The 15,063-nt window shown below is 40.9% G+C and overlaps 1 protein-coding gene across 1 annotated transcript; it reads left to right on the top strand.

Moving 5' to 3' along the window:
* Window positions 1-1,409: 1,409 nt before the first annotated feature.
* LOC102196927 (thrombospondin-2-like) lies at window positions 1,410-12,884 on the top strand. Its single transcript, XM_013911660.1, has 20 exons — window positions 1,410-1,691; window positions 1,826-1,891; window positions 2,000-2,136; window positions 2,673-3,194; window positions 3,807-3,900; window positions 4,021-4,185; window positions 4,426-4,602; window positions 4,688-4,861; window positions 5,171-5,301; window positions 5,995-6,129; window positions 6,212-6,430; window positions 6,526-6,633; window positions 6,728-6,887; window positions 7,154-7,272; window positions 8,242-8,476; window positions 9,001-9,228; window positions 9,317-9,447; window positions 9,560-9,700; window positions 9,874-9,971; window positions 12,728-12,884. The coding sequence occupies exons 2-20, from the start codon at window positions 1,828-1,830 to the stop codon at window positions 12,882-12,884; spliced, it is 3,195 nt and encodes a 1,064-aa protein (XP_013767114.1). The 5' UTR covers window positions 1,410-1,691; window positions 1,826-1,827.
* Window positions 12,885-15,063: the final 2,179 nt, after the last annotated feature.

Raw genomic sequence — 15,063 nt, 5'->3', positions numbered from 1 at the left:
ATCATATCATTCATGCCTACCTTTTCTGTCTTATGACACCTTTATCCCCAACCTTTTCCATTCTTGCTTCACTGTGCACTCGTCCATGTAAATCCTTTTCCTTTAAGCCCATGTAATTCTCTGACCACTATGCTTAGAGTGGGGCGGCAATTGCAGGTCATTGTCTGGCTTGCCTGGCACTGAAGTTTCTGCTCACAGCAAGGACTTAGACTATAATGCAGAAGCCCTTTCAGTTCTCTGGTCTAGTTACTGTTGGAGAAATGGGACAATTGCTGCAACACCACCTCGCTTTTGTTAAGCTGCCTGATTGCATAAAGTGCCCTGTTTCTCATCCTGCCTCAATCTTATTAAAGGTCTTCTTGTTGCTTTCAGTACTACCTTCTGGCGATAGCCCCTGTAGCCTTCAATCAGTTTTTTTGAGACCATAGTGGATGCCCTCTTTAAAACTATTTTCTCCCCATAAACACAGTGTAAGACTAACAGAGTCAGGACTTTGAGACAGATCCCAGAACAGAGTGTGCCTTCCGCACAGCATATCACTCCAAGCGTGTCACGCTAGACTCTGCCAAGTAATCTCACCCAACTCTACCTTTTTCTATCCCCTCAGATCTTATTACTTTTGGGCTTTTTCTGACTCCCAGAGCAGTGACAGCACCTGCTTTCACTGTCTCCGTCACTGAACCACTTCCAGGAAGAAACATGGTCTCTGTTCTTATTTGTTCTCCGCTGTGATGTTTCTAGGTATCTGGAAATAGAAAATTTGTTGGGATTTTGTGTGAGTGTGTTTGTATGGGCACAGGCGCATGCATGTGTGCACACACATCTGTGAGATTCATTAGTCCACAAGTGGAGTGTACAGATGGAAAATGTGATTCGGGATGATGATGCCTTTTTGACTCAGCAGGGAGAAGACCAAACAGAGAGAGATCCCAGCCGAAGTAGATGTTTTTGTATTCCATCAGTTTTTTCATAGCTCACAATCTTCTGCACACAGCACTTCCAAAAGCACACACATGCAAACACACACGCATCGAGCCTCTAATTTTTGCAAAGGATTTATGGTAATGCCAGTTTTCTCGCTGCTAAAATATTGGAAAATTTGTGCAGCCAGTAACAGTGTGTGTTTGTGCCTGTGTGCCTGTTTCGGTGTGTGAGTGTGTGCATTCGTGCATGCAAGTCTCATTTTGGAGAGTGAAGAGTGTAAATGATGTGTCTGGGAAACCTGCATCGAGACGTCAACACACACACAGACACAGTTCCTTCCATCCAGCTGGGTTCCTCGCTGGGAGATATGCAGCCTAGTTCATCGCCAGACACACGGGTAAAATATGGCCCCTGCTCCTGCCACACATACACACACATACACAGACACACACACTCTCAAACAAATAACACTGTTTGAGATTTCTCCCGAACTAACAAAGCTGTCTGCATGTTTCTTACTCAGATTACTCTCTTACCAAACCCATCCCTTTTTTCTTTTCTTTGGATGATTCAGTGACAAATTACTGAGTGAACTGTGCTGGTGATCTTCACTCTGGATACCAAGGTGAGAAGATAATAAAGGAGGGAAGCAATCAAGGAAGAGGAAAAGGAGACATTCCACTACAGCCCCTGCGGAGCTGCAGCAGGGACGAGCCTACTGGCTGTGATTTCTAGTCAGGAAAGGCAGAGGAGCAAGGAGAACGCAGGTATGCATGGTTATTTCTCTCTTTTTGTCCTTCTTTTTCTTTTATTTCCTATGCCTGAGATCTGCTTGGATTCTATATAGGAGGTTACTTTCTATATTTCAAGGTGACTGCATGTGTTATTTATGTGTAAGCAGGAATGGGTTATCTGAGGGGTCTCCTTCAGCTTTTGATATTCCTCTATGCAGCAGGAGTGTGTGCAGGTACCACACATATGCATCAGTACAGTTGCTCCGCCTGTTTCTTTATCATTAAAGCAGAATCATATCTAAATCTTGAAAAGCCCACACATACTCGTGCCTCCTCCACAGGTGTGGATGGCGCAAAGGTCAGCAACTTGTCATCGCAAATCTGTCTTCATCCGTGTGAGGACCTGTTTGGCTTGCTCACTGAGATCCATGGCCTACGTGTTGTGACCAACAACCTGCTCGAAGACTTGGATAGAGTAGTAAGATGCATAAAAGCATGCACATTTATCATGGTATTTGTTAAAATTGTGTTTCTTATTGCCTGATGGTACATTATTTTATAGCAGCATGAGCAAGAATTTAAATATTTTTTAGCAAACAGGTTAAAATGTTGTGTCATTTTTAAGGTAAAAGTAACTTTAAACATGAACATTTTTAAATCTTTTTTTTTAGATTATTTTTAGATTATTTAAACCAGTAATAGTCCATTTTCAATAACTATGTGTTTACCAAGGTTGTAATACACTTTTTATTCTGTGTCATCACAGAAAAGTTGACTGAATTTAAATTCTGAGAGTAATTCTTTTTCCAGTGCAAATGGCACAAATAAAGGATTTTCTGTCAGGAAGTACTGTGGTCTGTGGCAAATGCCTCTGGGGAAAAAAAAAAAAAAAAACCAAGAGGAAATCTCCCCACAGATATGGCCCACAGTAGTTTGGCTGGTCTCATTCAATATAAATACACAATAATACTTTCTTATTTGAAAAATGTATTTAGCTAATTTTAGTATTTTCAGTCCAAAGAAAATGAAGAGATACGGATATCTTTGGATGAACTCAGTAACAGACATGGCAGTGGTACCAGCAGTGGCAAAGGGAAAGGCCATGGGAGAGGCAATGGGAACGGCAACAGCAGCAGCAGCAGCAGCAGCCACGGCCGTGGCCACAGCAACGGCAATGGCAGGGGCAATGACAATGGGAACGGCAACGGCAGCAGCAGCAGCCACGGCCGTGGCCACAGCAACGGCAGTGGCAGAGGATATGGCAACAGCAACGGGAACGGCAACAGCAGCAGCAACAGCCACGGCCGTGACCGCAGCAATGGCAGTGGCAACAGCAGCGGCAGTGGCAATGGTAATGGCAACGGCAACGGCAGTGGCGTCAGCAGCAGCATCAGAAGCAGCCGCAGAGGTGGTGATGGTGACAGCAGTGACAATGATCTTGACAGAGACAGTGAGGCGTTGTGCGTGCAGGATGGACGAGTGTACGAGCAGGGGGAGGACTGGGAGGTTGACAGCTGCACCTCCTGTACTTGCCAGGTTTGTGCTGAACAAATCTATTAACTACAATAACACACTGGCAGAATTTCCTGGGGAAATACCATGCAAGCATTTAACTGAATTAAGGATTTATAAGAGATAGAGAGCAGATATTAATATCATCATCTACACCAGCAAAGTAAAATGGAAAATTATAAGTGACAACCTTTAGCATTAAATTAATCTTCAAGGTAGCTTACCAATGTTTTTATACACAAGGACTTTGGTTGACGACTTGACTGCTGCAACTTATTATTGCTTCGCTTCGCTCTAATACTTAATAAAAAGCAAATATGCAGCATTTTAAAAATGTCCAACTGTTCCTTTAAACGATGTTTACCAATTGGGGAAGTTTCACTTGTATGCAATGTGGTTTCATTTATTACCAGAAGTTCTATATTTTATGCATGCTTCATCCTCATCCCTACGTCTGTTTCTTTTTATAAGAACCATTCTTTTTGTTGAGGATGGGATGAAGGATTAGCCTGACTTGTTATGACTCATGAAAACATACCATTCCTTGCAAGAACTGGCATTCAGCAAAACATCTGGATTCAATAATGTGATATTGTTAGAAAATCTAAATGTATCAACACTGGACTGTCTTGCCAGGATGGAAAGGTGGTTTGTCAACAGGTGTCATGTGCTCCTGTGTCCTGCATCAATCCGTCTTTTGTCGATGGAAGTTGCTGTCCTGTCTGTCTTAGTGAGTATCATTTTTCTGCAGCTGGGATTTTGTCTTTACATGGATGCCAAGATTAATAAATATAATAAAAACACAACAACAACAACAACAACACATGTCTGTTGTCTGTATGTAATAAAGATGATGAAGACGGCTGGTCCCCATGGTCTGAGTGGACCCACTGCTCCGCCACCTGTGGACGTGGAGGGCAGCAAAGGGGTCGATCCTGCAATGGCATCATGCCGTCCTGCTCTGGCCCGTCAGTCCAAACCCGCAGCTGCATGATGATGAAGTGTGACCGCAAGGGTAAGGCATCACTCTGCACATCGGATCTGTCACCTGTTTCAGCTTAATGCTCTTTTAGTGACTGACTGAGCCAAGTCCTATTCAAAACAGTGAACTGGCAATTCCCAGATGGCGAAAATATGAAACCTCAGACAAATGGAGATCGTAGAGTTTCTAATCGTAATTGGAAACATGTTTTGTTCTCTGTACGCTGCTGAGCTGTAGCGGTGGTCTGACTTTCTTTTGTCTTTATTTGTCTAGTGCGTGCTGACGGGAACTGGGGCCTTTGGTCTCCTTGGTCTGCGTGCACAACCACATGTGGAGAAGGAAACATTACACGGGTCCGTCTGTGCAACAATCCTCCACCACAGAAGGGGGGCAAGGGGTGCACAGGTAGCGCCATGGAGACACAGCCTTGCAACAACACGCTCTGCCCGAGTAAGTAGGAGCGCACAGCTGCACATTTGAAAGCACTCATACGCATTAAAAGTGGCTCAAAGGTAAATGATGCATTTCGGTGTAGTTGCTGGAGGCTGGACGGCCTGGACTGAATGGTCAGTCTGTTCAGAGACATGTAACGGGGGCCTCATGAGTCGCCAGCGAGAGTGTGTGAACCCCGCCCCTCAGAACGGCGGGAAGCCTTGTGCTGGAGATGCTGTGGACTATGAAGGATGTAACAAACAACCATGTCCTTTAGGTAAACCTTAACCTTGTGCAGCTGTACCAACTAATGTTATTCTACATGCAGGCTAAGCCTCACATACATAGAGAACCTTAATCCCATTTTATTGGAGAGAACATGTTTTCAAACAATTGAGGATTAAGAAATAATATCCTTCACTGTTTGCTCTACTTTATTCAATTACAGAGGCTTAGGATAGAAAAGAGAAATGATTCGAATGTGAATTCCTTCAGAATCATTATGGTGCAATTGACCCACACTTGAACAATTTGCTTTGTGACTAAGTGTAAAAGACTTTTATGTGTAAATTTTTATGCATTTCAGATATGTGCTTGCTTTCTAATCCTTGTTTTCCTGGGGTTAAATGCACAACGCATCGCGATGGATCATGGGAATGTGGACGCTGCCCGTTGGGTTTCAGTGGTAACGGCACTCATTGTGAAGATGAGAATGAGGTAATGAGATTAGACACAGGATCACACTACACAATATGAGCGCAACAATGGCCTAACTTCGCTGATGCATGGCGTAGGAAAGGTCCTCCTCACAATTCCTTAGCATAATGCTGCATTTCATTGATTTTCAGGGAGTTATCTTTATTTCCTTGTAGTGAATTGTGGCCCAACTTGACAAGGTCAGCAGGGCCGTTTCCAGTGATGATAATGCCTGCCTGTCAGTTGGTTGCATATGTTAAAGTGTCTCTATAACTATGGAATGAATTATTGGGAATTTTTTAGACCTTATGGCTCCCAGATGATGCATCCGAATAACATTGGTGACCCAGATTTTTCCTCTAATACCACATTTATGGTTTTGATTTAAGTGACAAGACAGCTAGATGAACTACCATGAATTTTGGTACAGATATTCATATTCCTCCAGAGATTAAGAACTTTCATCAGTCATTAACTTTTTGCCTGATGGAATCGTTTTGTCAAAACTTTAATTTTTCCGATACTTATCTGAAGCGCTAATGACATTTCCAGAAGTCAGTGGACTCATTTTTAACTTCTCTGACTTAGTAACCATTGAAATATTCTGTAGTCTGATCCTGACAAAGAGATTTTCTTTCAACACGCGTAACACCTTTGTACAGTTCATGTTTGATATGCTGAACATGGATAATCTCTCAACCTCCATCTCTTCAGTGTGAAGTGGAGGGAGTGTGTGTTACACTGTGCATAAACACAGACCCTGGATTCTACTGCCTGCCCTGTCCGCCGCGCCATAAAGGCACTCAACCGTATGGCCTCGGTCTGGATGAAGCCCTGAAAACCAGGCAGGCAGGTGTTTTTCTCTTTGCTTTGACCTGCAGTCATTAACCGTAGAGACTTTTGGATTCTCAAAGAGCTGCTCTGTTTGTAGGTGTGTGAACCGTACAACCCTTGCAAAGACAACACACACACTTGCCACAAGTATGCTGAGTGTATATACCTTGGCCTGGCGTCTGAGGTCTTGTACAAGTGTGTGTGTGCGGTGGGGTTTGCTGGCGATGGCTCCCTGTGTGGTGAGGACTCTGATCTGGATGGCTGGCCCAATAATAGATTACCCTGCAAGCAGAATGCCACCTATCACTGTGAAAAGGTAAAATATCTACTTCAGCGTGAGCTAAAATCATTCAGACTTGTTGAGAAATACCTGAGCTGCATACCATTAATCCTTGTTGTGACTGGCTGCAGGATAATTGCCCCATGCTGCCAAACTCTGGACAGGAAGACCTGGATGCGGACGGACAGGGCGATGCCTGTGACCCTGATGATGACAATGATGGCATCACAGATGAAAGGGTGAGACAAAACCACTTTAAAGTCGCCATGATTGAAAACAGGCGTGTCTTGCCGTATGCAAACATCCATGTGAATGTGTGTTTTTTTGACACAGGACAATTGCCCGCTGATGTACAACCCTCGGCAGTTTGATTCTGACAGGGATGGGGTTGGGGACAGCTGCGACAACTGTCCATTTGAAAGCAACCCTATGCAGACAGACACTGATAACAATGGAGAGGGAGACGCCTGCAGCATCGACATAGATGGAGACGGTAAGAACAACTCATTGTACCAGGCCTTGAATGTGCAGCTAGTCTGCTTGGAATCAGGATCAATTGGTGGTAATAAAGTGACAGTGCTGGCAATGTAATAACTCAAAAAAAGTAGATATGAACTTGAAAATATAGATGAAATTGAATTTACCGAAACATAGCCTTGATGTATATTATTTGTCTGGTTATGTTCACACAAAATTTTTTTTTTTTTTAAATCAGTCTAAAGGCTGTGTATGTGTGTGTGTTTCTGTCTATTCTTTCAGAGGTTCTGAATGACCGGGACAACTGTCCTCTAGTCTACAACACCGACCAGAGGGACACAGACCTGGATGGTGTCGGAGACCAGTGTGACAACTGTCCACTTCTACATAACCCAGACCAGGTTCTTGAAAAAATCAAAAGTTTTCAAACATTTTTTTCTTCTGACTTACCCCCAAAACCCTGTCAGATGAATCTACTAATCTGTTTATGAACATACCTTTTATATTTAAATAAGTGCATTTGAGCTAATTTTAAAGTTAGATTCGGACTGCCTCCAGTTTATTTTAAACTCTTTGTGATTATATGTTGCTTACAATTCATTAGTTACAGTAAGAAAACTCCGTCACCCATTAATCAACTACTTTTAGTCACTATTATATTTAAAAACTCTTCATTAAATGCTGCTGCCACAGGTTAGCTAATGTTTAGAAAGCTATTTTGTTTATTGATGATTTGAGCTAGCAGTTCCAACTGTGAGACATGTTTTAGTTAATTATTTCCAACTTTTGATTTTAGAGAAATATTTACTTATTATGTTTAATTAATAATTTTAACTGATAATTCATACAATTAGCTAACGCTTGTAACTGGTCGCCATATTTTTAGCTTATCATTTCCAGCTTTTGGTTGGATGGATGATGATGATTTGGGCTTGTTTTGCCCAAATCATAGGGTCTGGTCACCTTATTGAGTCAACCATGAACAAATATGCATAACATAACAAAGTATTCTACAATCAAATGTAAGCCTATCTCTCCAACAGTTAAAGCCTGGCTGGAACTGGGCCATGCAACAGTATAATGATCCCAAGCACAGCAGTAAATCTACAACAGAAAAAGAAAGTATCTAGGTAGTGCTATAGTCCCAAAACAAAAACAAAATTGAAATGCTGAGGTAGGACCTTAAGAGAAACCGTAAGATTTAATTTCATTTAATTGTGACCTCTTTTTTATTTATTTATATATTTTAGCTAATTTCTCATCTAATCCGAGCCCCCAGGCTAATAGAGAAGTATTCCCTGCACTAAATAAATAATGCTGTTTGTAGTGACCCAAAACATATTATACACTACATCCACATGTGTTGGCAGCTTGACTCTGACAGTGACCTGGTGGGAGACATGTGCGACGACAATGAGGACATCGATGAGGACGGCCACCAAAACACTCTAGACAACTGCCCCTATATTGCCAACAGCAATCAGGCTGACCACGACAAAGATGGAAAGGGAGATGCTTGTGACCATGACGACGACAATGACGGTATCCCTGATGACCGTGACAACTGCAGACTGGTACCCAACAGGGACCAGGTAGACTCTGATGGTCAGTGTTGTTACAGCTGAGCTATCCTATCCTAGTCTACCCAAGGAGGCAAAATAGAAAGTAAACAGGGATGTTTCAAATCAATAAAAAAAAAAGTGAGCAATTTGATTTCATTTAAAAATAAAATAAGACCTGATTCCCATTCTAGCCAGTCATAGGTGTGTCAGGCTAATATCAAAGCTAATATCAAAATGCAGACATGAACAAATAGTTTGCTGTCACACAGGGAAAATAACTTGTACAATTTATGATTAATGGATTTTGCAGTCATGAAATAAAATCTTGTGACTATGAGTCCAGTTTCCATTGCTTCAGGTCATATTGATCTTGGACATCAACATAAACACTTAATGGCTCTCTGTAGTGTAATTAATAATACTTAAAAGGTTGATCTATCCACCATCATACATGGTTTTCTTAGTACATTTTCATGTTATCTTGTCCAGTTCTTTTCCCCCATCTTGGCAAAAAATAATAAGGAAAAGTCAAGTTACACTTGTTCTCTTTTTTCTTTATTCTTTCAGGTGATGGCAGTGGAGACGCATGCTTTGATGACTTTGACAATGACAGTATTCCAGATGCGTTGGATCCCTGTCCCCTGAACCAGGATATTGGGTCTACAGATTTCCGGAAGTTTCAGGTTGTTTTGTTGGACCCTAAAGGCACCACGCAGTCTGACCCCCTCTGGGTCATCCGCAGCCAGGGTACAGAGCTGCTGCAGATTGCCAACTCTGACCCCGGGATCGCTTTAGGTGAGATTAACCATAAAAAACACTAAACATATAAGACATATAATGAAAGTGATTAGTCAACATGAATAATATTCCTGTGTCTGAACAGGATACGACAAGTTCAGCGCCGTGGACTTCAGTGTCACATTTTATGTAAATACTAACCGAGATGACGACTACGCAGGGATTGTGTTTGCCTATCAGTCCAGTCAACGCTTCTACGTTGTCATGTGGAAACAGGTGCGAGCTGAACGCTGACTCTTAATTCTCACAAGCAATAAACTTAAAATACATAATAGAGAACATGTAACCATTTCTCTCCACCACATTGATTTTTTTTCTGTAAGCGCAGGTGTCTCAGGCCTACTGGGAGAAAAAGCCAACCAAAGCTTTCGGCACTGCTGGAGTCTCAATCAAACTGGTCAACTCAAACACAGGACCAGGGGAGTATCTGCGCAATGCTCTGTGGCACACAGGAAACACTAGACACCAGGTTAGAATGAGTAAACTCATAAATCTGCCACCTTTTTATTGTGCTTTCAGTATCATAAAAAATACAAAGAAAATCTTATCTTAAAAGATAACACTTTCTGAATATTAAATTGTTTGGCGCAGTAAACATTAGATAAATATGATTGTCCTCCGTGGCGCCTGAATATGTTTCAGGTCAGAACTTTGTGGCACGACCCCAATAAAATTGGCTGGAAGGACTACACACCCTACCGCATGCACCTTATCCACCGACCCAAGACTGGGTTTATCAGGTACAAACCATAATGTAAAGTGTCACCACAACTGTGGTTTGATTTATTATGGATTATTGATTCTTGAAAGAAGCAGTGACCCCAGAATATGCAGCATATATTCATTTCTGACAGAAGATATTGCTCTGTGAAGTAGTTATACTTCTGGGTTTTTCCATGAAAGATCAGTGAATCCTCCCACCTGACCCACTCAGAATCAACTTAAAATATGATTAAATACAGCTAGAAGATTAGCCTCGTATCAAAATGTAGGAAAAAGAGACTTTTCATATGCTATCCCGTAACTTGTTTTGACCAGCAACCTATCCCACATGATGATTTAAGTATTAAAAGTTTATCCCAAATGCACTTTTTGAAGTTTTCTCTGACACATGTTTCTCTTACTCTACATCATCAACATTTAATTGGGCCAATGTTGCTTTGAAACTATGATATATCCCATGAGATTGATGCTCAAAGTTGGTTACAGAGAAAATCATGCTGACAAAAAATGAGATTTGGGCTTTAGCTTGTGACACATGGAGTGGGTGTAAAATGAATTTTGCTGTTGTTTTTAACAGAGCTTAGATGTCAGGCCTGAAAATTTCTTGTGGCTAGCCCCTGTAGTCAGGAAGTCATGAGGGTTTAGATATGCTAGAGCAAAATAATATGATTAAAAAGTGCGTCCTTATCTCCGACAGTCATGTGAAAAAGAACGTTTTTCACAGGACTCTTTGCATTCCTTCTTTAGCAACAATAACTTGATGTTATCATTTTCTGTTTGAGGTGATCAGTCTCTCACGTCCTTGTGGAGGATTATGGCCCGATCTTCTTTACAGTGGTGAATCGGCTCATTGAGGTCTCCGAGCATTTGTTTATGCACAGCTCTCTTAAGGTCTCGCCACAGCATATCAATCAGGTTGACGTCTGGACTTTTATTGGGCCATTGCATCACCTTGATTCTTTTCTTTTTCAGCCATTCTCCTATAGATTTGCTAGCCACGCTGTAGGTGTCATATAGATGGTGTCAAGTTTGACTCTAGAATACTTTGGTATACAGGGAAGCTCATGGCTAACTCAGTGGCTGTGCGGTGCCCAGGTCTTGTGGCCGCAAAACATACACAAATCATCACACCTCCACTACTGTGCTTGACAGCTAGGTTGAGGTAAAGTCTTTTGCATTACTTAAGTCCTATGGAAGCATTAAGGGTGTGCTTAGTTTGTCACAGGACTCATGGCAAAGTTTTCAAGTTTTATCATGACTGCATGACTTTTGATTGCCTGTAATGGGTTTTTTCATAGTATTAAGGCAAAATTTTTACATGCCTTCATTAGATACACTTACACAATAACCTAAATTTAAAAAAAAAACCCAGATATACTGAGATGAAACATTTGTCGCTCGGCTGGTTTTTGTATTTGGAACCTGGATTTAATTTATATTTTTGGGGTTGAGCTGTCATAAACAGCTGTCACAGCTGGATTATGAACTTGGAATCCACCAAACTTTTAGAATTAGAAAAACAAAGATTGGCAGGTTTCCTCAGGAGAACTCGAGCTCTTTTCTAGTGGAAACAACTGAACATTTACAGCTGAACATTCAGGTATTATTGGCTTGGCTTTTATAGGACCATACCAGTATTTTTTAACCCAATTACTACCCACGGAACACATTATTACCTATTATTTCCAAAGAAACTTCTTAATTTTAAGTCAAAATCCAACTTGCAGGCAGGAATTTTAGACATTTGTGATAGCGCTGAACATGCCTGTGTATATTTGCATGTATGGCAAACTATTAAAATTAATGTTATTATTGGTAAAAAATAGAAAAAAATCTGGGGCATGTTCTTTGAAATAAAATTTTTGTGGCCCAGTTCAGTTCATGTAGGTTTTAGTGCAACAACAATCTGCAGAATGACTTCTTCAATCTGTGGAAATCACATTTGTGTCAGCCTGAAATGTTCTTACACTCGAGGACATCATCAATCTCTAAGAGTTATTTTATGATAACAGTGTAATTCACTTTCCAAGTCCAACCCACTTCTCCTCAACCTGCCACATCTACTTCTGTTTAGTTGTATTTCTCACTAATAGCCTGGATAAAAAAAAACCCAACAACAACAAAATAAAAACAACCCCAGGCTACATTCTCTGTGCTCTGTGCTGTTTATGTGCAGATGGGGAAAACAACAGCAGTGCCATAGTGAGATTTCCAATCTGGAAAAAACAGAAGTCAGAGAAAAAAGCTGTTATGTGACAGATTTGAAAAAATACTCTTTTTTGATACATGCTGTGGCAGTGCTGCATTCCTGTTACTGAATGACTGTACTGGAGAATGAATGTACAACTGTACACTAAGTGAATGTGAGGCTGAAAAGAAGCTCCTGCTCTTTGACTGTGAAGGACGGACATGTATTGATATTTTGGATACTTGCTCCAAAGCTCCATTGTAACTGCTATGAATATATCTCCAACTTACATCACGTCCTCTGTGATGTCCGTGAAAAAAAACCGTAAAGTATGCAACGTCAAGAAAAACGTAAAGTGTGAATTTATAGTAACTTTGCGAATCACAAGCAGAAAAAGAAGAAGAATAGAAAAGATACCTCAAAAATGTCCTTGATGATACTATTTGAAATTGAAATGCCTTTAGTTACTTTCTGCAGGTTATCTTGCATTTTACTTATGATTTTAACTTAAATTTAATGTGAACATGGTAGTGTTGTACTACGGCTGATTTGCACTGGGTTGGCTATACTGTGCTTCCTTTGCAGGGTGGTGGTGTACGAGGGCAGGGACATTTTGTCCGACTCGGGGGCCGTGTATGACCACACCCTGGCTGGAGGCAGACTGGGACTGTTTGTGTTCTCTCAGGAACATGTTATCTTCTCAGACCTCAGATATGAGTGTAGAGGTAAGACATCCTGCTAACACTTTATATTAAGTGAAACAAAAATGTGCCTTTTTAGTAAAGTGCAAGTGAGGAATGGATCAGCAATGGCCTGATAGTAAACGCTCATTGATAGTTCCCTAATAAATCCAGCTCTTGGCATTCCATGTGAAAAATATTATTTACTAAAGAATCAACTGGGAGATCCTGTGTTAGTGAATCATTAGGTACCGGTGAGTTCATAATTATCCTTGCCTTAACAACTTGCCACTGTCCTCATAACTCAATACAGTAATTACTTACACTGATTACTTGTTGCTCTTTTTATGTGGCATCAAGGACCAAAGCATACTTCAGTGGTTTCTCATTATTTCAGGTTTACCTTACCATTAATTACCCCCTGCCTCCTGTGATTATGCACAGATTATTAACATGTTATTATATGACTGGCATGGTGAAGGCAAATTTTAGTGTAAGAAACGTAAATAAGTTGTTCCTCTAGTAGTTTCTACATTACATTTTTATGGTGTTTGCCTTTATTATGTTACAAAGAATTAAGTTATTCATATAAGTGCGTTTGAATGTTGAATACTGAGATACTTTTTGAGGACCCTGCTCTTTTTAAAATTTATTAAGTAATTATGGATTACAGGCAATGGAGGAGTCATGCTGAAAAAATCAGTAACTACTAAGTAACTACTTTGTATGAGGTTTTGCAGCAGTACGTATACAGATAACTGCACTAACTGGTCAGTTCATTAGGTACAATTTGCTTGTACTGGTTTGGACCATCTTTTCTCTTCAGAATTGCCCTAATTCTTCATGCCACAGATTCAACAATGCACTGGAAACATTCCTAAGAGATTTTGACATGAACATGAGACGCAGTTGCTGCAGTTTTATTCACTGTACATCTACAACGTGAATCTCCCGTTCCATCACTTCACAAACATGGTCTATTGGATAGAGACCTGGTGTCTGTGGAGGTCATTTAAGTACAGTGAACTCGTGTTCGGGAAACACTGTGGTCATAAAGGAATGGACATGGTCAGCAACAATACTCAGGTCAGATGTGATGATTAAATGATACTCAGTTGGTACTAAGAGGCCCGAAGTTTGCCAAGAAAATATCGCCTACGCCATCACACCAACAACAACGTGAACTGTAATTGTAAGGCATGATGGATTCATGTTCTCATGTTGTTCACACCAAATTCTTATTATACCATCCAAGTGTCAGAGCAGAAATTGGGACACATTTCATCTTACGTTGTTTAATTGCGGTGAGCCCATGCAAACTGTAGCCTCAGTTACCACAGGAGGGACACCAAGTGTGGTCTTCTGCTGCCGTAGCCCATCTGCTTCAAGTTTCAATGTGTTGCTCCTCTAGATACCTCGGTTTTAACGAGTGGTTATTTGATTTACTGTTGCCTTTTTATCAGCTCAGAGCAGTCTGCCATTCTCCTGTGACCTCTGGCATCGACAAGCCATTTTTCTCCAAGAGAACTGCTGCTAACTGGATATTTTCTCCTTTTTTGAACCATTCTCTGTAAACCCTACAGATGGTTGTGTGGAAAATCCCAGTAGATCAGTCGTTTCTGAAATACTCAGACTAGCCCATCTGGCACTAACAGCCATGCCACATTCAAATGCGCTTAAATCACCTTTCTTCTCCATTCTGATGCTCGGTTTGAACTTCAGCGTGTCCTCGTGACCATATCTACATGCCTGAATGCATTCAGTTGCTGCCATGAAATTGGCTGATTAGCTATTTGCATTAGCAAGCAATTGACCAGGTGTGTCTAACAAAGCAGTGAGTGTATGAAGTAATTATTACTTAATAACTTATTAATATAATACATCCTAGCTTGTTCTTTATTTACTATAAAGTCCTAGACCAGGAGTTATTAGGTAGGTACTGATGAATTTTTCATTATCTATAAGGTCATTCCTGAAGCATTCCTCACTCATTCTTTAGTAACTAAGCAAGCTTTTGAGTCAGTTAATTTTGCCCTCTGCTGCTGTGGGTGATGTATAAAACTTGTAAGGTGTATTGTACACCTTAAAGGTGGTACAATACACCACCTTTAAGGTAAAACCTAGAGTAGTTTCCTATCTGACGATCAGGCACCTTTTAAAGATCACAAGATTAGTGTAGGAGAGAAAAGGGGGGCGGAGTCCAGCAGCACAAATCTGTGGCCATTTTTTTTTACACTTTTC

The sequence above is a fragment of the Pundamilia nyererei genome, unplaced genomic scaffold (genome assembly GCF_000239375.1).
Source record: "Pundamilia nyererei isolate P.nyererei 1_Seehausen unplaced genomic scaffold, PunNye1.0 scaffold00069, whole genome shotgun sequence".
In the NCBI taxonomy this organism is placed as follows: Eukaryota; Metazoa; Chordata; class Actinopteri; order Cichliformes; family Cichlidae; genus Pundamilia; species Pundamilia nyererei.
The sequence above is the reverse complement of the archived record's forward strand: the minus strand, read 5'-3'. Positions and strand labels throughout refer to the sequence as shown.

Excerpts from the sequence above, each read along its gene's own strand:
- LOC102196927 (XM_013911660.1), top strand. The coding sequence starts at position 1,828 with ATGGGTTATCTGAGGGGTCTCCTTCAGCTTTTGATATTCCTCTATGCA. Across the intron at positions 4,186-4,425 it reads GATGAAGTGTGACCGCAAGG|TGCGTGCTGACGGGAACTGG; the intron begins GTAAGGCATCAC and ends TTATTTGTCTAG. Across the intron at positions 9,701-9,873 it reads CAGGAAACACTAGACACCAG|GTCAGAACTTTGTGGCACGA; the intron begins GTTAGAATGAGT and ends AATATGTTTCAG.